Source organism: Acytostelium subglobosum (genome assembly GCF_000787575.1).
Source record: "Acytostelium subglobosum LB1 DNA, scaffold: scaffold14, whole genome shotgun sequence".
NCBI lineage: Eukaryota > Evosea > Eumycetozoa > Acytosteliales > Acytosteliaceae > Acytostelium > Acytostelium subglobosum.
In genome coordinates this window covers 53,976-75,647 of record NW_012236519.1, presented here as the reverse complement: position 1 = coordinate 75,647, position 21,672 = coordinate 53,976, and the positions used below count along the sequence as shown (strand labels likewise).

General features: G+C 44.9%; 8 protein-coding genes across 8 annotated transcripts; 4 read left to right on the top strand and 4 right to left on the bottom strand.

Moving 5' to 3' along the window:
• Window positions 1-100: 100 nt before the first annotated feature.
• SAMD00019534_070350 (hypothetical protein) lies at window positions 101-868 on the bottom strand (the record flags this gene model as incomplete). Its single annotated transcript, XM_012897442.1, has 1 exon — window positions 101-868. A coding segment is annotated over one exon (768 nt), but the record flags the coding sequence as incomplete, so codon positions are not given.
• A 396-nt stretch (window positions 869-1,264) lies between these two features.
• SAMD00019534_070340 (hypothetical protein) lies at window positions 1,265-3,986 on the bottom strand (the record flags this gene model as incomplete). Its single annotated transcript, XM_012897441.1, has 7 exons — window positions 1,265-2,121; window positions 2,186-2,435; window positions 2,506-2,614; window positions 2,712-2,834; window positions 2,915-3,555; window positions 3,625-3,807; window positions 3,888-3,986. The coding sequence occupies 7 exons, from the start codon at window positions 3,984-3,986 to the stop codon at window positions 1,265-1,267; spliced, it is 2,262 nt and encodes a 753-aa protein (XP_012752895.1).
• A 953-nt stretch (window positions 3,987-4,939) lies between these two features.
• Window positions 4,940-5,826, bottom strand: SAMD00019534_070330 (hypothetical protein; the record flags this gene model as incomplete). Its single annotated transcript, XM_012897440.1, has 2 exons — window positions 4,940-5,662; window positions 5,764-5,826. 2 exons carry the CDS (start codon window positions 5,824-5,826, stop codon window positions 4,940-4,942), a joined length of 786 nt encoding a protein of 261 aa, XP_012752894.1.
• Window positions 5,827-6,170: 344 nt separating this feature from the next.
• SAMD00019534_070320 (hypothetical protein) lies at window positions 6,171-6,473 on the top strand (the record flags this gene model as incomplete). Its single annotated transcript, XM_012897439.1, has 2 exons — window positions 6,171-6,304; window positions 6,365-6,473. Coding segments are annotated over 2 exons (243 nt in total), but the record flags the coding sequence as incomplete, so codon positions are not given.
• A 1,317-nt stretch (window positions 6,474-7,790) lies between these two features.
• Window positions 7,791-10,450, top strand: SAMD00019534_070310 (hypothetical protein; the record flags this gene model as incomplete). The annotated part of the gene is made up of 4 exons (XM_012897438.1): window positions 7,791-7,801; window positions 7,890-8,362; window positions 8,455-8,646; window positions 8,736-10,450. 4 exons carry the CDS (start codon window positions 7,791-7,793, stop codon window positions 10,448-10,450), a joined length of 2,391 nt encoding a protein of 796 aa, XP_012752892.1.
• A 798-nt stretch (window positions 10,451-11,248) lies between these two features.
• On the top strand, window positions 11,249-16,510 carry SAMD00019534_070300 (hypothetical protein; the record flags this gene model as incomplete). The annotated part of the gene is made up of 4 exons (XM_012897437.1): window positions 11,249-11,715; window positions 11,779-13,705; window positions 13,790-16,298; window positions 16,365-16,510. The coding sequence occupies 4 exons, from the start codon at window positions 11,249-11,251 to the stop codon at window positions 16,508-16,510; spliced, it is 5,049 nt and encodes a 1,682-aa protein (XP_012752891.1).
• A 473-nt stretch (window positions 16,511-16,983) lies between these two features.
• On the bottom strand, window positions 16,984-17,936 carry SAMD00019534_070290 (hypothetical protein; the record flags this gene model as incomplete). The annotated part of the gene is made up of 2 exons (XM_012897436.1): window positions 16,984-17,077; window positions 17,140-17,936. 2 exons carry the CDS (start codon window positions 17,934-17,936, stop codon window positions 16,984-16,986), a joined length of 891 nt encoding a protein of 296 aa, XP_012752890.1.
• A 1,871-nt stretch (window positions 17,937-19,807) lies between these two features.
• On the top strand, window positions 19,808-21,232 carry SAMD00019534_070280 (hypothetical protein; the record flags this gene model as incomplete). The annotated part of the gene is made up of 4 exons (XM_012897435.1): window positions 19,808-20,014; window positions 20,210-20,510; window positions 20,656-20,855; window positions 20,927-21,232. Coding segments are annotated over 4 exons (1,014 nt in total), but the record flags the coding sequence as incomplete, so codon positions are not given.
• Window positions 21,233-21,672: the final 440 nt, after the last annotated feature.

The window sequence follows — 21,672 nt, the reverse complement described above, 5'->3', positions numbered from 1 at the left end:
GAGGTCTGTTTGGTCTTTGTTGTTGTTGTTGACGAGCACGCAACTCTACAGCTGCAGCCGCCTCTTTCTTTTTTTGTTTGGCATCCTTCCTAAACGACCTTACAATCATTGCTATTATAAATATTACACAACCAACAATTATTGGAACTATATAAGTTACTGGATCGACTTTCTCGTTATTATCATCTTGATTATTTGAGTTGGAGGTTGTGAAATAGGTGGTGTAATATGAGGTGTAATATGAGGTGTAGGTGTAGGATGAGGAATAGGGCGATGGTGTTCCACTTGTGAATGCTGAATATGTTGTTTGAAATGCGAAAGGAGTGCAGTATTTACATATAATTGTACCTGGGTATACTACTGAGGTATACTCTGTTTTGGTTGTACATGCACCATTCGGAATAGGTGCATTTAAACAATCATTTGTCAAATAATTAATTGAACAACAGGATCTTGTTGTGGATGTTGTGGATGTTGTTGTCGATGTTGTAGATGTTGTTGAATTTGTAGATGTTGTTATGTTTGACGAAGTTGTTGATGTAGTTGATAATGTAGTTGAATTATCTATTGATGTTGTTGGAGTTGTAGTAGTAGTAGTAGTTGTTGTTGTTGTGGAATTATCTGTTGAAGTCGTTGGAGTATCTGTAGTAGTAGTTGATGTGGTATTTGATGTTGTAGATGATGAAGTTGATGTTGTTGATGTTGTTGATGTTGATGTTGTTGTTGTTGTTGTTGGAGTTGTAGTAGTAGATGTTGTTGAATTATCTGTTGAATCAATAGCCAGAACAACATTATTTGGTTGCCATGATAATAATAATAATAATACAAATAATGTGGAGATAATTATAATTGATCTATTTAAATACATTCTTGAATATATATATATAAGTTTTATATCTTTGTTTTATTAGAGTACAGTAACACTTATGTTTGATCGGCTGATCAGTTCTGTTGATTATTCTTATCCTATTGGTCATCCACAGTTTGAAGGGATGAATGAAGGGTTAGATATGAAATTGAGGGGAATCACTTTTCTTGCATTGCCAAGCGAGTGGGTTTTGATTAACGCCAAACTCCAAATTAGGAAAGTGAATGCATTCATTCGGTTTTGGGCTTAGGCCTGGTGGAGGGTATTGGTTAAAGGAATGCAATCACACATTCCTAGGGATCATCAATCACGACGACGGCTCAGCTGGTGAAGGGTCGTCATGTTTATTCGTTGCACTCAAGTGTGTTACTGTCAAAGGGGGAACACCTGATTGTGTTATTCTTGATCAGGACTTGAGATCTTGATACCTAGTAGTTTGAGGTAATGTGGCGCCTTATCTTGTATGAGTTGCTGATGTGAGCCTTGATGTACAATCCTACCATGATCCAATACAAAGATGTGATCGACAAAACTCTGCAATGAAACAATGTCATGAGAGACAATGATCAGAGTGATGTTGTTGTTCTCTGCAAACTGGAATAGCTTTGGGAAGATCACCTCGCGCTTCTTGAACGCGTCCATCTGAGACATGGCCTCGTCGAGGATAACAATCTTGGCCTCAGTCCTCACAAAGATTCTGGCGAGCGCGATCGACTGCGCAAAGCCGCCACTGATGTTCTTGCCACCGAGCTCGACGACCTGGTCCAGCACAGGGTTGTTCTGATGGTCGTGTGACTCGGGCACGATGGGGGGTGGCTCCTGCTCGACCTCATTGTCCGAGTCGTTGTCATTGTCCATCGAAGCCAAGTTGATGACGGACCACACTCTCTGCACCAGCTTGTTGGACTCAAGGTCCTCGCCCTTTAGACAGGCCTCAATGTTGCTCTTGTCGTCGCTGCCGTCCATCCTCGAGCTCTTGGACGTGTCCGAGTCCAGTCCATCAGTGTAGCCCTTGGATCGCTTGAGCATCGACTGTTGTTGACTCTGTTGTAGTATCGTCTCGCACACAGTATGATCGATACAAGTAGTGGTAGTGGTACTCTTTCTCAGATTGATCGAAGACGACGATGATCCCAGTGGTGTACCAAATGGCTTCATCTCGTCCAAGTTGTCATTGCTATAGTCCAATGAGTGCTTCATGTTATTGTCAGAGGCAAATGCAAACACTCCTGCTGCTGACGCTGCCTCAATGACTAAGTGATTGTGTGTTTGAGTGAGTAGATCGGACATGGACGTGGACGTGGCGATGTTACTTACTCTGCTCCTCTGTAGCGTTGGGATTGCCAACACGGATGTTGTCGCGGACTGTACCATGGAAGATAAAGGGACGTTGTGATACGTAGGATATCAGACGTCTGATGGATGACCTTGAGATCTCCCTGTAGGGTATGCCATTCATGAGCAATTCGCCTTCCTTTGGCGAGAAGATTTTACAAAGTATGTGATTGAGCGTTGACTTGCCTGCTCTGTTCTGTCCAACCAAAGCATATTTCTTGCCTGGAAGTATCTATATTTGATTGATTGATTGTTAGAATGAGCATGAGGCATGTATCATTGATTGATTCGAATGTACTTACAGACATCTCACCCTGTAGGTCGAGAACAGGGAGTGGAGGCAGCAGGGAGAACTTGTTCTCATAGGAGTATTTTACATTACGTATCGTTAGTTCCTCGAATCTATATACACTGTGGATGATGGAGGTGGAAGTGGAATGGAGTGGAATGGATTGGATTGTTAGTGGACAGTCCATGGACGACAACGATCATGGGCAATGACACATACCTTTTAAGGTTTCCATCCTCCTCGATAAAGGTTGGAATATCCAACAGCTCCTTAACCTTCTTCTGGTGTTTGTATATATGCTTGAAGCTACTCAGTGAGTGAAGTACCTTCTTTGCCAGACGACTTTGATTGATTGATTGAGTATGAGTGAGTGAGTGAATGAGTGATGGACCTGGCTCGTTCAAAGATATACATATACATACAGTACTCGATTGATCTCCAACAACATTGTCCTGTACTCTTCGTTGTTGATACGCTGTCGCAACATGACTTTGTGAGCCACCCATACCTCGGTGGCAAACTCAAAGACTGAGCGGTTGTGGATGGATCGCCATACTTTACTGACCAACGATGAGAAGGACTGGGCATGCTCCAGCTCCTTGTCGATGAGGTTGTCAAAGAGCGACAGTTGTGTCTCTTGCAGATTGTTGACCTGGATGTCGGACAGGCCCTCGAGCGTGTTGGTGACCATCTTGCTCATGGCCACCTGATAGGTGTCGCGGAACTTGATCTCGTTGTTCTCGACCAAGTGCTGTCGCAGTCGCTGACTGACCTTCTGGTAGATGGCGATCAGTATCGGATGGAGGATGATGAGTGGGTCGATCTTCTTGCGACGGCTAAACAGATCGGAGCCCTCGACCAGCAGTGCGTACATTGCTGCAAAGAACTCGGGCAGTGTGTACGTGAAGAATGAGATGGTCGTATTGATCGAAGATGATATCTTGAACTCTAACTCCAATGGTCCAATGTTATTCTTCTTCCTCAGGAAGTCAAATGCTCCAATCTCAGAGTATAATAGCTTCTCCATAACCATTCTTCGAATGAATAACTGATTCTCTGTTGCCTGTTATGATGTGGATTGATCAGTCAGTGATTGATTGAATGAATGAATCAGATGAGATGAGATACATACTACAAGCTTGATGAGATGACTGTTGATATTGTCAAGAATGGCATAGTATATGGTAAGTAGTACGTACTTGACCACGATGGAGTGTCCATATTCGCTGTTGGTCGACATCCTATGTGTGATATCCACTCGCAATGACCTCAGGTAGTTGCCAATCTTTCTCTTTGATGTATACCATGGCAGTATCTAGTGATTGAGAGAGTATGTGTAAGTATCCCATCATTCAATAATGATGTATAGATCATCATCATCATATCATTCATTACCTCTAGTATAATAGGTATGATATAATGCGCAGTGACAGTCTTTAACAATAGTTTCTTGTTGCTGTTCCACAAGTATCGATAGAACACATAGATAGGCATGGCTCTGAGCAGTGCCCAAAGCCGCAGTAGCCTATCACGTATCCAGCTGTGGTAATACAGCATCTCTATCTCTCTCCTCTTCTTCTTCTTCTTCCTCTGCTATACTATATATAAGTCTTAAGATTGTCGCGTCCTTTTGTTGTCAATTCAATAAATAACAAACATCTATATATGTTAATAATAAGTGCTAATGTATATTAATTAATATAATAGAATGAATGACTGATACAGGTTGAATGAATGAGGAATAGGATGATGCTATAACATGAGTTTAATGTGATTGACTGAAACTCAGACCCTCTTTAGGATCATCGCCACTCTTCCACATCTTGACCAAACACAAAACAAACACACAACCTGCAAGGGATCGCTTCACCCCAGATATCTGTTTGTTGGTTTGCTTGAGATTCGTCGTCGACAACACTCCACTTAGTGTGTTGTTGTAGATTGAATTGAACATCCACAATTAAGATGGATGCATTGTGTGCTTTGTCATTGACTGGAGTCTCACAATTGAATCTAGAGTATGATGTATCATGTTGTTGATATTGAGATCATGATGATGTCCACGAATGTGAAGGGTCGTTCATTTATTTACAAGTTCATCGGTGAATGATCGATTCATTTCTTGAACTGGATTGGTTGATTGATTCGGTGTTAACCAAGATGTATCATTGATCAAGGGGACAGAGGACTGCCACTTACCTTGATTCTATTTTGATAAAAGTCCAACAACTTCTGTGGATCATTCTTTCTCAGTTCAATGTTGGTAACATAAGAATGAGTGTTCTTTCCTTTCCTGGATTATTCGATTGATTGATTGAAGGAATTAGAATGAATGGACTTGAAGTTTGGATATTGTGAACTTACCATTTTACGTAGAAACAAAGTTGTCCAAGATATGAACAACCAACGATGCGATCCACTTTGTCACCTTTACTGAATCCAGAATTCTAGTCGTGGATTGTGTCTGGCGATATAAGATTGGTGTTGAAATGCTTGGGTGGTCTGCCACGCTTCTTTGGTAATGATATCAATGATGCTGATCCACTATCACCATTGGCATCTGGTCTGCTTGCTCTTGCCTTTATCTTCTTATTATCCTTCTTTTCTTGTTTCTTTAAATCCTTTATGCTCGTGCCACTACTTCCACTTGTGCTCGTGCTCTTTGTGGATGTACCTGTAGTTGTACTAGTACTTGGGTTGGTACTTGTATTCATTGGGTCATCATTATCGGAGGAGGAGGATGAATCTGAGTCGCTATCACTATCATTGTCACTGTCGCTATCGCTATCATTGTCACCAGATGATGATGAGCCACTGTTATCGTCAGAGACAGGGACAATGTTGGTGTTGTGGCCACTCGATTGATGAAGAGAAGATGAGGAGTCTGCAGAGTTGACCAATTGATTACGAGGTGATGGTAATGATGATGAATTGTTGATGTTGTTGTTCTTGCCCAGGCTTGCCATGATCTTTGAAGAGTATACAGATTGATTTGGAGCAAATGGGAATTCCTCCAATATCAATAATGATAGTTGTTGTCTAAAATTGCTGGACAGTTCTAGACAGTACTCATCGATCAACTCCTGAGTGAGTACATCTGATGCTTTCTCCCATGTTGACTTGGAACGATCCTCATCTTTCCAGAAAACCAAGAAGTACAATTCATTGTTCTATTGTTTATTTGTTAGTTAGTTAGTTGTTTGTCAGTCTGTGTATAACTCCATTCCGATCCATCAATCCATCCATCAATCTATCCATCCACATTACATACATAAAAATGTTGTGATAATATATGTTTGATGTATTCCTTTGCCTCTTTCCTTGTGCTTAACATACTTTGTAAAGTGTATTTGTATGTTATATATGTATATTATATGTATGACGTAGTCCAAAGGAAAGAAGAAAGAATGAATGAATGGAATTGAATGCGGGTCAATCAAAGTGTTCATGTCACTTTGGTTCGTTTAGTCGACACAAACACCCACACTGTTTGGATAGACGGCAGACAATCGGTCAAACAAAGGTGTTGGCACTTCAGCAAAAGACGAAAGATTGGGTTTCGGGTAAGTTTGATTGATGACCCATCGCACTGTCATCCTATCAATCATAAATACATACATACATACCATACAAACATACATTATACTCATAAATATACATATTCATATAATAATAATAATGTCATCAAGAATTATAAAGGAGAATAGAAGATTGGTGTTGAGTCTTTATAGAAGGTGTATGAGGTCATGTCTAGAGTGTCCAAAGTTCTCAAACAGAGAGATGATGACATTCTATACAAGACAGAAGTTTAAGTATGTGTCTATATTGATTGGTTGTTAGTTTGATGAATATGGATACTGACCCAATAATAGTGATAACAAAGTAATCAATCCTAAGGATATAGAGACGATAGAGTCATTGTTGAAACAGGGTGAAGAGGAACTAGCATCAATGAATCAATATCATGAACGTATGATATCATCATGAATGAGTGGATGGATAGAAAGATGATCGATACTAACTAACGACACAAACTATATGAACGAACGAATATAGTGCGGAATAAGAATAAGAAAGGTGAAGAGATACTTGATGATGAGCTGTTTGGAATAGATATGAACGATGATATTGATAACATTGATGTAAAGTCAACAACGACAACAACATCTATAGGGTCAACATTGGACAAACATTGATTACCCGCCGGATCGATCGGTAGGGTTGTATGGATTGATTGAAGATAGTGTAGCGAGTGGAGTGCCGATGCCCCTCCTCCATCTTCTCCCATTCCATCCTACCCTCCACACACATATTCTGTAAATACACATATGCTAGATAACCAGAGAGAATGGCAGAGCCAATCTTTATTCTATCTTTAACCTTTGGATGATCCAGCACTTGGTCACTCACAGGTCATTAATTGGAACGCCATTCATTCATTCATTGGGATGGTTACTACTCAAAGATGGATGGATGGTTGAATGGATGGTTAGGTTATGTCTCTTTCGTCTGTACAGCAGAGAGCGTTTGAACTACTTTACCATTTAGCAGCAGCAGCAGCACAGGGACTTGAACTTCTTCTTCAAGTAGACCATCATCATCTTTGATTTGACTGACATTGTTTTACAGATAATGTATTTGTATAATAAGTATTATTATATTTGGTTTGGTTTGATTGATTGATTGATTGAATGAATGACGTTGGTCCAACGCCCTTTTGTGGATTCTGTCCTGTATGTGGTCCAGTTTGGACCTCCATTCATTCATTCTCAAAGTCGGCTGTTTCATTCATCACACAAAAATGGGGGTGTGATTTGATGGGATCGTTTTCTTTCTTCAGACTCGACTAAATCAAGTGCCGAGATGGTACGAATAGTCCATCACTAACACAACACAGTGCACAATCCTATCTTATATCTCTTTTTTTAGACTCAATCAATTATCTTTGAATTAATGTGGTCCACATTGATCATTTTGGTAATTGTATACAAATAAAGACACAATCTATAAATGTCTACTTTTAGATTATCGGTCCAATCAATCAATCAATTAATAATGTTAATACAAATTGGTTACCAATGATCCTTGAACATTCGTTCGTTTTTTTGGACCCAACTGACAAACAATCACGTGTTTTGCAATTTATGAATGAACAAGACGAGTCATGAGTGTTGTTGTAATTTATTGGGAAGTTTAGTTGTCATTGTAGATAGACAGATACACAGGTAGTAATATGTATAGATATATATCATCATCTACTATTGGTAGTGGTGGTTACTTAACATCATTGACAAGAGGATGGTGTATAGGTACTTCATCGTCAACATCATCATCATTGTCACTTCATTTTGGAACAAGATCAATCAAACATTATTATTGTACAATCAATCAAACAAGTAACATTACAAATAATAACAAGGCGTCATCATCATCATCATCATCAATCATTGGCAACAACAACAACAACAACAATGGCATTGACAGCAAGAAAGCATTGGATGCATTATTGGGCAATCGTTCAAGACTTGATGAATCAACAACTACATCATCATCGACATCATCGACATCATCGACATCATCGACAGATACAAAGTTTATTATAAAGTATAATGGATTACTGTATAAGGTCGATGCACCATATGGACCGGATACATCTGTAAAGACATTCATCGCAGCACTTCAACAATCAAAGTTGCTCAAAGAGAAGATCGAAGAGACAAAGGACAAAAAGATATCATTGTTGGGTAGTCGACAAGTCACTGCGCCATCATACTCCCACGAGCTATTCCTGCCCAATGGCCAAGTATGTCTGCCCAACACCAGCATCGGCAAATACCCTCGCGATACCCAGTTCGAGCTGAGAGAGTTTGGTATGTTCATAACTGCGACGACCAAGCCATGACACGACACGACACGCTAACCAACGAGCCACTTTCAATGAATGATTGATTGATTGATTTAGACCCAAAGCATTACGCCAATCATATAACATACGATAGCGCTTATGATGCTCTGTTTCATGTGGCCAGCAGAAATAACTTCATGGAGAGGTACAGCCTCGATGAGGAGGGACTTGACAAGTACATTCGTGCATTCGAGCATGAGTTGGCCATCGGCAATCCCAAAGAACTACGCGAGCTACAGATTAACAAAAGTAAGTTGATTGATTCATTGATGTGATTGATGTGATTGATGTGATTGACTGACTCATCCGCCAATCCTCCATCCATTCGTTTACAACAGACACCAAGTTCGAATTGATCGATACGTTGATGGAGTTTATTGAAGAAAAGATTAGAGCAGAGATCAAGGCAAAGAAGAATAGAAAATCAGCAAGTGATGATGTCATTACATTGACTGGATCATTGAAGGAGTTGGCCGATCTCAAACATCCACACAACTGGTTTACGCATGCCAGACGCTTGAAGCGCAGGTTCGTGCTGCACGTCGGCCCCACCAACAGTGGCAAGACGTACAACGCACTCAAGGCGCTCAAGGAGGCAGAGAGCGGTGTGTACTGCGGCCCCCTCCGTCTGCTGGCCAACGAGGTCTATGGACGTTTGAACAATGATGGCGTCAAATGCAACCTGCTCACTGGACAACAGCGCATCGAGGTACAGGACTCCAATCACATTGCCTGTACAATTGAGATGGTCTCCACCAATGCCATCATCGACTGTGCCGTCATTGATGAGTTCCAAATGATTGGCGACCTGCAGCGTGGATGGGCGTGGACACGTGCCATCCTTGGAATCCCCGCCCGCGAGCTACACTTGTGCGGCGACAACACATCGGTCAAGCTCGTTCAGAGTCTGTGCGAGCTCACTGGCGACTCATTCGAGGTCAAGTACTACGAGCGACTGGCGCCACTAAAGCTGGAGGAGAAGTCGGTCAACTGGCGCACGAACGCCAAGAAGGGTGACTGCATCATTGCTTTCAGTCGCCGCGAGATCCTCGACATCAAGGCAGCGGTCGAGCGCAGAGGCCTCAAGTGCGCCGTAGTCTATGGCGCGCTGCCACCCGACACTCGTGCCAACCAGGCGAAGCTGTTCAACACTGCCGACTCTGGCTACGACATCTTGGTGGCATCAGACGCCGTGGGCATGGGTCTCAATCTCAACATTGCCCGCGTGATCTTCTCGTCGTTGGAGAAGTTTGACGGCATCAAGATACGCGAGCTGGCTCACTCAGAAGTCAAGCAGATCGCCGGACGTGCCGGCCGTTTCAGCTCGGGCCACAGCACGGGCTTGGTCACGTCGGTCAACCGCAAGCTCAATCGTCGCATCCAGATCCTGTTGGGCATGCCAAACAATGTGACTGAGCGTGCCGCAATCTTCCCGCAAGACGAGCAGCTGGAGGCGTTCGCCAAGCTGTCCAAGAACAGGCTGTTCTCCGATCTGCTCAAAACATTCATCCAGTTCACCAACCTGGACAAACACTACTTCATGGAGATGTGCGACGAGAAGGTCAACATCGCCATGTTGATCGATCACATTCACATGCCCATCAAGGACAAGTATAACTTTGTCCTGGCACCCATGAGGATCAAGACATCACAGGACACGCAGCCATTGATCGAGAAGTTGTTCATAAGATATGCCAACAAGTTTGCCGCCGACCAACAAGTCGACCACGGCGTCAACATGCCATTTTGCGAGGACAATGAGAACCCATTGGAGCTACAGCGCTATCTCCAGTATTTGGAGGATGCCTACTCCATCCTGGACATGTATCTGTGGCTGGCGTCCAAGTATCCAAGTCAGTTTGTACAGCGTAGACAAGGCTTTGACCTCAGTGTCAAGGTGAACCAAGCCATCACCGACACACTGATACGTCTCTCCGAGTTGAGGACCAGGCACAGACAAGAGCGCATTCAAAAGAGAGTAGAGGTCAAGAATTATGAATCAAAGTTGTGGGAGATTGCACAGGCAGGTGATCGATATACAGGTGACCAATAAACTATGATTCCAATAATGAATTGATTGATTGATTGAGTGAGTGAGTGTGGAATAGTTCCTGATTCTTGATTGGTTGATGCTGTGCCAAGTTTGGTATTAACAAAGACACTTAGTCAAATTGAACGATTTACTTTAATAATTCAAAATTAAATAAATAAAATTGATGAACCGAACGAATGTGATGGTGTGAGAGGTGGGGTGTATGATCACGAATGACCCCCCTTGAACTCAGCTGACACACCATCAATCCCCCCACTCGTCAAAATTACAAAACAAAAAATCGATTATAAATCAAATCAAATAAAGTGATGCAATACGAACGAAGATTTCGACTCTGATTCAAAATTAAACACAAGCACTGCTTGGAACTCTCACTCTAAAGTGCGCGCACCAATACATCCTTCCGTCCATCCATCCACCAAGTTGAGTTGAGTGTGCAAGTGACCCTACCCTTACTTTACCTCAACCAATGCTAAACATACAAGCACACACCTAACATCAACCAATCAATCACATACACACCTCTACAACTAACATCAAGAGTCTATTTATTAATTAATTAATACATACATATCATTATTATTACATCAACATTAATAATAACATCATCCAACAACTTGCTTCTCAACATCATTCATTCATTCATTCATTCAATCACATCACATCACATAACATCAAACATAGCTCAATCAATCAATCACATAACATCAGTCGCAGACACAATCAATAGATCTAAATTAGTTCAAGAAGCAGGTACAGACACAAGGCTAACCGTAGCACCATATAACACCCCTTTCGATGATGGTGTCTTCGGTTGAGCTTGGTCGACGCAGTAGCTCCAGCCGGAGACGCACTCAGAGTCAACCGGAACAACCGGGGCAGCAACAACAACAGCAACAACAGCAACATCAACAACAGAGCCCATTGTCCAAAAAGAAACAACAGCAGCAGCAACAGCAGCAACAGCAGATTCAAAAGGTCGATGAGGAGGATGAGGAGATTGATATCATCAACGACAGTGACAATGATGAGCACGAGCGCCTAAAGATGACCAGCGCAACAAGTGGCATCATTGGCTCACCTCCCAAAAAGTCATTATCAGCCCGCAGGAGCAGTTCCGCGCGAGCTCGTGCCGTCTCACTCAAGACCACAGCGGCGGCGGCAGCAGCATCATCAAGTAGTCACACTACCGATGACATGGATCTTGCCGACGATGATGATCGAGACGATCAGATTGTGACTCAGGCTCCAATCACTATCAAGAGGTATGGGTCATATTCATTCATCATCCATTCACTCCAACTCAACTAACATCGCCCCCATCATAGTAGCAGCTCCAATGGAAACAGCGATAAGATGACAGAGTTGGACGAGGGCGACCAACAAGTCAATAGCAGTGGCATCATTGGTAATGGCAAGAATAAGAAGGGCAAGTCGTCATCAGACTCACCTTCAAAGAAGAAGAAGCAGCAACAGAGCATGGTGGACACTCAATCAAGTGGCGCGACACAAAGCCACGACCATGAACTTGGAAACATGCTAAAGATTGGTGGACCATCACTCACTGGCAGTGGACTGATCAAGATCAACAGCATACTCACAAAGTCATTGCATGAACACATGATGTCCGATTGCAACACGAATGGTGGTGGCAGTGGCGGTATCCTGCTGGGCAGGCCAGCAATGGCATTTCATCACATGGACATTGCCTCTGGCGACTCAGACTCACAGACCTCCTCCGACGAGATGATCATCATGCCACATTCGTCTTCTTCATCGTCGTCATCGGCTCACAAGCGCCGACACAGACACGCAGATGGCAATGGCGGCGACATCAATATCACAGATGACGACAGCAGTGGCGACAGCAGTGATGAGCTGGGGACTGCCGTGGCGGCCACAAGCACCACCACTACCACAGCCATGTCCGACGACGATGTCGATGAACTGTCTGACGACTTTTACAAGATCAAGCAGCAGCCACAACAACAGCAGGACGCGAACAACAATAAGCCTCGAAGCGGCCACAACAAGACCGTCCCAAAGAGTCGCTCGCGAAGCAAGAAGAGGGACGATGAGGAGCGCCGCAAGGCCCGCAACAGGAAGCTGCAGAGGCGCCAGCTGATACAGCAACAGCAGGTCATGCAGCTGCAGCAGATGCAGCAGCACCACTTGGACACCAACAGACACTCGAACTTTGTACACATCATCAACGACCACCCCGACAACCACCCCTTCCTCGAGCCCTATTCTGTTGCGCCCAAGCTGCAGCCGCAGCCATCGGCCAGCATGGCTCAGTTAGATCACGTGGTGTCGCTGTCATTCATGGCGCCCTTCTCGCCCATGTCCTTCCCCGTGCCATTGGCATCGCCAATATCGCCGGGCGTGATGGACCTGTCGCCGCTGTCACCATTGTGTCCGCTCTCGCCTCTCTCGCCGCTATCGCCAATCATGTCGCCCGTATCGCCCTCACTGGCCAACAATCACATCAAGTCAGAGGAGAATGGCGGGAACACGCGCACCGAGCGACATGTCAATAGCATATTCAACAGTATGCTGATCAAGAAGGAGACACACTCACATGGCATGACATCAGCGCCGCGCAGTTTGTCCATTGGCCCAGACAACCCTTCGATCGCCATGCACTCAATCATCTCTGCGGCCACAAGCAAAGTGGCAGTAACAGGCGGCGATCACAAAGGCAATCATCCAGATGGACAGAGCACGATCACATCGGCACCCAGATCGCTGGAGTTGCCCATGTCCATCCCGCTGCCGTACAACTCGCTACAGGGCGCAGCACAACAGACATTAATGATGAACACGGTCGCAGCCAACACCAATGCCAAGCGATCCAAGCGATTCACGATGGACCCACATGTACACAAGCACTTCCAAGCCACGATATGGTACGACGAGGAGAAGCTATTCTTCCGCGAGTTGTTCTGTGCGTATGGTCGCGAGTGGTACATCATCTCCACATTGATGTGTGGCACCAAGTCGCCAACCCAGATAAAGAACTTCTACTACGACGTGCGACTCACACTCTTGGCTCCACTGTTTGGTCTTGGTCAAGATGAGACACGCTCACGCATCACGCTGCCCAATCAAACAATCATCCAACAAGCGCCTGGCGACGAGATGTCCATGAGACTGTCCTCATCCTCTTCCAGCGTCTCCCCAAACAAGCGTCTGGCCATGTCCGATGACGACCTCCGTCTTCGCAAGAAGCCCAAGTCTACATCATCCAAACGAGTAAGTGTTGAGCGATGATAGTGACGACAGACCATCCAATCAATCAATCAATGATTAACACTCGCTTCGCCGCACATCAATCAGTCATTCAGATTCAACAGGATAACGACGGCACTGACAAAGCAGCCAAAGAACTCGATGAAGGCTAGCAAGAAGTTGCAGTTTGAGAACAGTATGTCTAGTGTCAAGTACCCAGTGGCATCGGCTTTGTTCTTCTTCTATCAGCATTCGGAACACTTTACGCCAGGCAAATGGTTTGAGGTGCGTGTGCTAGAGACTGGCGACTCATCCACACCAAAGCCATCGTCCAACAACATGCTACCCGTCGAGATCAAGCTGGACAACAATGGTGGCACCAAGTACAAGGTGGTCATGTTCAACATGAACAAAACTAAAGGCTTCTGGGTCAATGAGGAGGACCTGCGAACAGAGATGGACATTGGCCAAGAGGTTTGGGAGTTCACTGCCGACCCCGCTCAGGCTGACGATGACGCTCAACAAGCCCAGACTCAGACTCAATCATCACAGACGACTCAGCAGCAACAGCAGCAACAACATCATCATCAACACAATCATCATCATCACCTGCAGACGGGCTCGGCACAACAGCCAGTCATTCAGGTGCAGTCGATGATGTCACCATCGACGCACAACCCTGTGGAGATACTGGTCGATTCAGTCCTGCCATCGACCGACGTGATCAAGCTACAGCAGTGGCTCGAGGCCAAGATCGACGCGATGACGCCCAACCCCAACACCAAGTTCCCAACGGTGGTTGACCCATCGGCTTGCCATGACTTGCTGCTCTTCTCGACAGACTTCCTCAACAATGGCTCGCTGTCGATCGTGGCCAAGCAGAAGAGTTTCTTCGAGACAATGACCTCAGTGTTTGAGGAGAAGGACTTCATTGCCATCAACTTCACGTCGATCTTTGGCAGCTGTCAGTACATTCCCGACATCAACAATCGTGTCTACATCGAGCAGCTCTTTGACAATGTGTTGCGCTCATCCGATCTCTCCATTGGCTCCATCATCTCCAAGCACAATCCCGCCTTGGCAAGGTCTGAACATTCGTTACTCAAGTTGGAGTCAGTGTCCAATGCAGCGGCGGCAGCGGCGTCAATGACATTGTCATCATCGTCACAATCTACACCAACTGCATCACCTAGCCCAATGGCGGCACAGTCACCTCTTGCAACTCCCCCTCATACACCTTTATCATCTTGCACACAAATCACGCCACAACAAAGACAGCTGCAGATCGCACCAACCACGACATCATCCTCCACCACACCAGTTCAAGCGACAAGAGTTGTGCAGCAACAACAGCCTGCTGCACCACCTCAAACCAAACCAATGGCCAAGCATCCCCCAATGACAACTGCCTCAAAGCCAGCGCCAGCCCAGCCTAGCTCAAAGCCAGCTCCATCACAGACGCCAACAACAACAACCACTACCACACAGACATCATCCAAGCCTGCTGCCACAACATCATCATCATCGGTAGCGGCCACAGCATCAACAGCGGCAACAGCCTCTGTACAACTTGCGCCAAAGGTGTCGCCGTCGTCGACGATAGCACCACCATTGACGCCAACAGTATCAACCACCCCTAAGCCATTAGCGCCCCACGCCACTGTCGCCAAGAAGCTTGCACCCATGGCTCCTACGTCCACTGCATCATACAAGCCAGCTACTGGTGGCGCACCCGCTGCACCCAACGCAGCCAACTCCAAGCCTCCACCACCCGGCGCACCCATGACCAAACCAGCGTCCACCAACACAACCAACCCTCCACCAAAGACATCCTCCACGCCTCAGTTCATCATCAACGCCGCAGGTCAGAAGATATACACATGTGCATGTTGCATTTCAAAGAATCCACCTCTTTCAACACGCTCGCAGGTGGTCGCCTCCAAGCCCGCTGCCCCAGCCCATGCCTCAGCATCCAAATTGGCTGCTACACCAGGAGGACCACCAGTCACAGCGTCCAAGCCACCAGCTCCAGTTGTTCCAACCAATGGTCCAACAACTTCAAGCACACAGCAGCCTATCAAGCCTGGACCTGTTGTTGCCTCAAAGCCACCTGCCGTGCCAGCCAAGGCAAGTGTGCCATTGACCAACACATCTAATGCGCCATCAACAACAAGCACTTCCACGTCTACAACCTCAACAACTACCACCACTTCAACATCAACAACTTCCACATCACCTGTTTCCAAATCCTTACCTCCATCCACAGTGGCCAAACCATCACCTTCGCCATCACCATCACCATCACAATCACAAACATCAAACATTTCACCAGCGATTAATTCAGCTATTTCACAACCATCACCCTCACTATCACAATCACAGCCGGTAACACCAACATCAACACCAACACCAACGACATCATCACATCACCATCACCATTCAACCTCGTATTCAACTTCGAACACGCCAGTGTCCACATCCAGCTTCAATCTACTTTTCAATCCAGACAAAAGTAGCATTCCTTACAAACTATTCATTGGCAAGAGAGAACTCCTGCTCGAGTGTCGACGTCTATTGCGTCTACAGTGCTCCCGCATCAGTGACCTGAACAAGCATAGTAAGTCAATCCATTCATTCATCCATCCTTCCATTCATTCTAACATTATTATTACACTTCCACCAGACATTGAGAGTGGCAGAGAAACAACGGACGTCATTCACAAGATGAACGACCTGATCAAAGAGCTCTCAACGTATAAGTTCCTCTTGCTAGAGATAGCTTCAGATAGGTATTCGGCCTACAAACTGTCAATGGGTATCAGCTACTGAGTGGAGTGAGTGATCCAATACCATCGACTATGTTTGCAAACTCCGGATAACCTAATCTGGTTTCAATCGATCAATCAATCAATCAATCAATACCCATTGAATAATCAAGTTCAATCACCTCCGATATTTAAATAAATAACGACGATGTATATTAATTTAATTAATGATGGACCATCCATCATGATGACGCCAAACAATTGGTTGTTTGGTACCTTGGCGTCGGATCCTTTTATTTGAAAGGGTCCTGATGGTCTTGATCTGGGTGGAATGAATGGTGTTGTGGTTGTTGTTGTAGCTGTTGTTCTTGTTGTTCTTGTTGTTGATGAGGTTGATGAAGTTGATACTGTTGATTCAATTGAGGAATATACATGGTATTGTTATCGAATGAGGGGAATGACATAACATTGTTGTTGTGAGGAGCATGAAGAGGAGGAGGTGATGTCGGTGGAAGTGAAGTTGTGCTGGTAGATAAATTATGATGATGATGATGAGGATGTTGATGAGAATGATGATGGAGCACTGTCATGGGCGAGGGAGATGGCGGGGATGTGTTGGGCATCGGCTGCCCTAGGAAAGATTGGAGGTCCACATTGGGAAAAAATATGTCTGTTGCTCCTGGCAACATATACTGGTTGTCTTGTATCCATGGTTGTTGTTGACTTGGTTGTTGGTGTTGTTGGAAATGATCACCTTCTACATGATGTTGATTTTGTTGGTTTGTAGAGCTTCCGTATGGAAGGGGATTGTGAATGATTGGTGGCTGGTAGTTATAATATGGAGGTGTAGGTGGTGATGTGTTGGGTAGTTGATAATGATGTATTAATGGTAGGTTGTTTGATTGGAGATTGTCCAGGGAAAATGGTGGCGGGAGGTATAAATTAGTCGGTTGTTGTAATGTTTGTACGCTGCTGTTGTTTGTTGGTGTAGATGTAGTAGATGTAGATGTAGTGGATGTTGTAGATGTAGTAGATGTTGTAATATTCTTATATGGTGTAATCGGTTGATGATGAATATTATAATGTGACGGATGACTATTGCCAGTTAGTAATGGAGACGAATGTCTGTCGCCACCGTCTGGCGATTGGATGGCCAGAGGTGAGAGGACTGGCGGAGAGGATGATTGAATTGTCGAGTCGGGCGATGAGAATGAATATAAATCTAAGGATGATGAGCCGGATCCACCAGGATGGTCGGAATAAGTCTGTCTTGCTTTCTTGCCGTCCTCAGTGTCTGTCGAGCTCCTCGGATAGGCCGACAGTTTGCGCTTGGCCGCGATGGTCTGACGAATGGTCTTGCTGTCCCAGTTGCCTTTCTTCTTTGGCTTGTCTGGTGGTGGCGGAAGAGCGGCGTCGTCTTCCGGGGCCGTGTTGTTATCTGGAAAGGGCAGCACGTCCACCAGACGAGGTGAGGCGAACCGCAGTTTCATCAGCTCGTCCCAGAGCAGCTCAATACGGCGTCTATTATAATTGGGAAATGCGCTCATTATTGAAACCATTGAATCTAACTCTTCCCCAGACTGTTGTAGCACAACACCAAACTCCCTAATGTTGCGCAACGATTGCAGTAGCCATTCTTGTTGGTTTTCGTCCAACACCGTACCTATTCTCCACTGTTGTAGCTATAAATTATTGTTGAGGTGTGACAACTTGTTAGCATACATAGTAATTGTAGGCCTAAACGACCTGTCACCCCATCAATCAATCGAATGTGGCCACACGTGTGCTCCTGGGTGAGTGATTGCTTACCATCATTATTTTAACCAACCAGTTGGCGGTAGTTGTGGGGTCTGTTGGCGTCTGTGAATGTTGGTTGGCTGCTCCATGGTGCGAGGCCATGGAGAGGTGGGACTACGATCCTTCAATCAATCGGTCGTTCTGCGTTGTATACAAGCAGAGAGACTCTTTTGAAGGTAGGGTAATAAGTTATATGATGGTATTGAGTATTAAGTAATGTAAGGGTATTTGAGTAGTGAGGGAGATTTAAGGTTTGTTAGGTCGAGTACTAGAGTAGTTGTAGAGAGAGAGATGGAGGGAGGGAGACTAATGGACGGGGCTAGAGGTAGAGAGAGGTGTCGTCAAGGTAGGGTAGGTGCAGCAAGATGCAATGAGTGAATATGTGGATGGATTAGAGTGTTGTTATATAGTGGAATTGGGACGAATGAATTGGATGGGGCGTTGGGGACGATGGGTCCCCTTAGACTTGGGGGATGCCAGCTGAAGACGGTCATCATCAATCAGTCAGTCAGTCTTCAAGTATGCGTAAGTTAGTCAGTCAGAGGAGAGAGAGTCCGGGAGGCTTATGGCGAAGGCAACAACAAGAAACAGCATGACACATGTCTCCTCATCGTTGCAACAACCAAGAATGCGCACCTGAATTATTATTCATTATTCCCCCCTCGCGCCCACTCAACAATCAGAATCAGCAGAAGCCTGGCAGGCGATTTTCCATCACCAAGATCCACGACTCGACTCACTTTACTTCTCCAGCGTGGTCAAAGCAAATTAGATATTTGCCAAATAAGGTGTTTTGATCATTGTGAACGAGGTGACGTTATAGCCAAAACCGACCAGTTGTCGATCAATTGGATGGCAGCTTTGAACTGGTCGACGCGCTCCCCTCCGATGTCCATACTATCTAGACGAGATAGGGCCTTATTTTATGTCCAAGCAAGGTCATGTCCATAAACCGTCGTAATTGAATAAAAGACTATATTAAGGTGAGTGCTCCGCGTCCCCTGGCCAAACTATTTGATTTAATCGTAATCGTAATTATTAGGAACCATCGCCCAACTGGTAAATACTCTTAGTTGCGGGAAGGACAATTTATCTTGACTTGCCCTTGCCCTTCCCTACCCTGCACCGGGGCTCATGGTACCTGTCCTCGAACAACCCTTCTCGGGATGGTCAAACGGGCCTTCACCCGCTGATCTGTTCCCATCCTACCATCATTGTTGGTCAAACGTTGAAACCCACAAAGTGAGTGGTGACTACTCACTCGCTGGCCAATGCTACGCCACACACTCTCGTACACACTCGTGGTCATTGAATCACTCGTCTTTGACGATCATTCACCCCCATTCATGATTGAATGCGTTCGATTTGAGGTTACCTCACACATCACTATTCAGTTTAACCTTCAAGATAAGTTAGGTGTTCATTACATACTTAGGTGGTACGAATACAACAGGAGCAGTAAAGCAGTAGGAGGAGATACCTACGACCTAACTTACGAAGATACAACAACGAAGTACACCAACACGTACACGTACACGTACCTACACAAATTAGACATTCTACAATGACAGAGACCTTTGGTGTTGTGTTTGACATTGACGGCGTGCTGATGAAGGATGGCGTCGTCATACCACGCGCGGCGGAAGCTCTGAGTTTGCTACACGACCAGGCCACAGGCCAACCGATCGTCCCCTATGTCTTTGTCACGAATAACGGCGGTTTCACCGAAAGAGAAAAGGCAGACAAGATCTCATCAGTCTTGGGATTCAAGGTACGATGTGCAAATCAAACATGATTCATCGAATGATCTTTCGAGCGACCCTTCGGATTGATTGGATTGATTGATTGATCAATTGATTGATTCATCGAATCATCAGTGAATGATCATTGAACGAATTAATGAATGGTTGAATGGTCGATTGAATGTTCAAATGAAGACTAACTTACATCATCATCATGATGTTAGATTGAGGAGGACAGGGTTATGGTGGCACATACACCAATGAGACCTTTGGCAGAGAGGTATGCAGATGGCAATGTATTGATCGTGGCAAGGAATCATCAGACAGCATTGAACTTGGCCAAATGGTATGGATTCAAGAATTGTACCTCTATCTATGAGTATGTCGAGAAGAGACCCTATTTGAACCCTGGCAGGCGATGCACCTTCTGGACTACTGGCGTCCAGACTGACTACAAAATAGATGAGCCGCAAGAAAAGGAGCAGTTGCCCTTCAAGGCCATCATCTTCTTTGAGAATCCCGAAGGTATTGTTATGTTGAGTTAGATGAGTGAAGGAGGTCCTGCAGTATCTGTATTACCTTACTAACGCTCTGATCACCTGATCACGTGACATCGATCACGTGACACTTTACAATCACATGATCAAACCATAATTCGAACATCATACAGACTGGGGAGAAAGCATCCAGGTGATGTCAGATATACTTCAGAGCAAGGATGGATTAATATCAATGAATCACATTGATCGCTCTGAGACCCAGGTGATTGATCTTCACGTTGCCAATCCAGACTTCTCATATGGTGGCGAGTTTGTACTGCCTCGCTACACCACCGGTGCCTTGATCACATGTCTGTCCACACTTTTCAAGGTATGTATGATTGTCGGGCAGGCCGTCGTTTGTTGGAACCATCCCATACTGACCCCTCCCATCACTTCCAGATCGAGACAGGCAATGATCTAAAGGTAACATTCTATGGAAAGCCAGAGGCAACGACTTATCAATATGCAAAGGTGTTGATGGATGCTCAGTTGAAGAAGTTGAACCTGGCAGCACCAAAACATATATATGCAATTGGCGATAATCCTCAATCCGATATCATGGGTGCCAATCGATTGGAACATGAAGGTTGGGTGAGCATCCTTGTTCGCACTGGTGTCTTCAAGGGTGACAACGATGCCAAGAACCCTGCCAAACACGTCGTGGACAATGTATACGAAGCCATCCAATTAATCCGAAAGCAACATTAACATTAACAGTAACAGTACCAGAAGCGACAACAACGATATATAAACAGTAATAATACATTACTTTACATTACCAGACCTGAACTATCGGAGTCTTTTGCCTTACCTTGACCTAGATCCCCAGGCCCCAAAGGTTTGACCACCACAACACCCCTTTGCTTCTTCTGTTTGAGGTCAAAAACAAACAAACAAGCCAACTTGTTCGCAAACAAACAAACACAAACACTCTCACTTCAAAGTTTGATCAATCAAAGTCTTCGCATCCATCCTCCTTTTTCAATTCACTTTTCCTTTGTATATCTTCAAAGTTGTAATATTATCTACATCTACTACATATACTTATATATATATATATCCTTACACTTTGATTGAGAAGACAAGACAAGATAAGACAGGATTGCGATCAATAGATCGAAAGATACACAACTCCAACTTTGTAT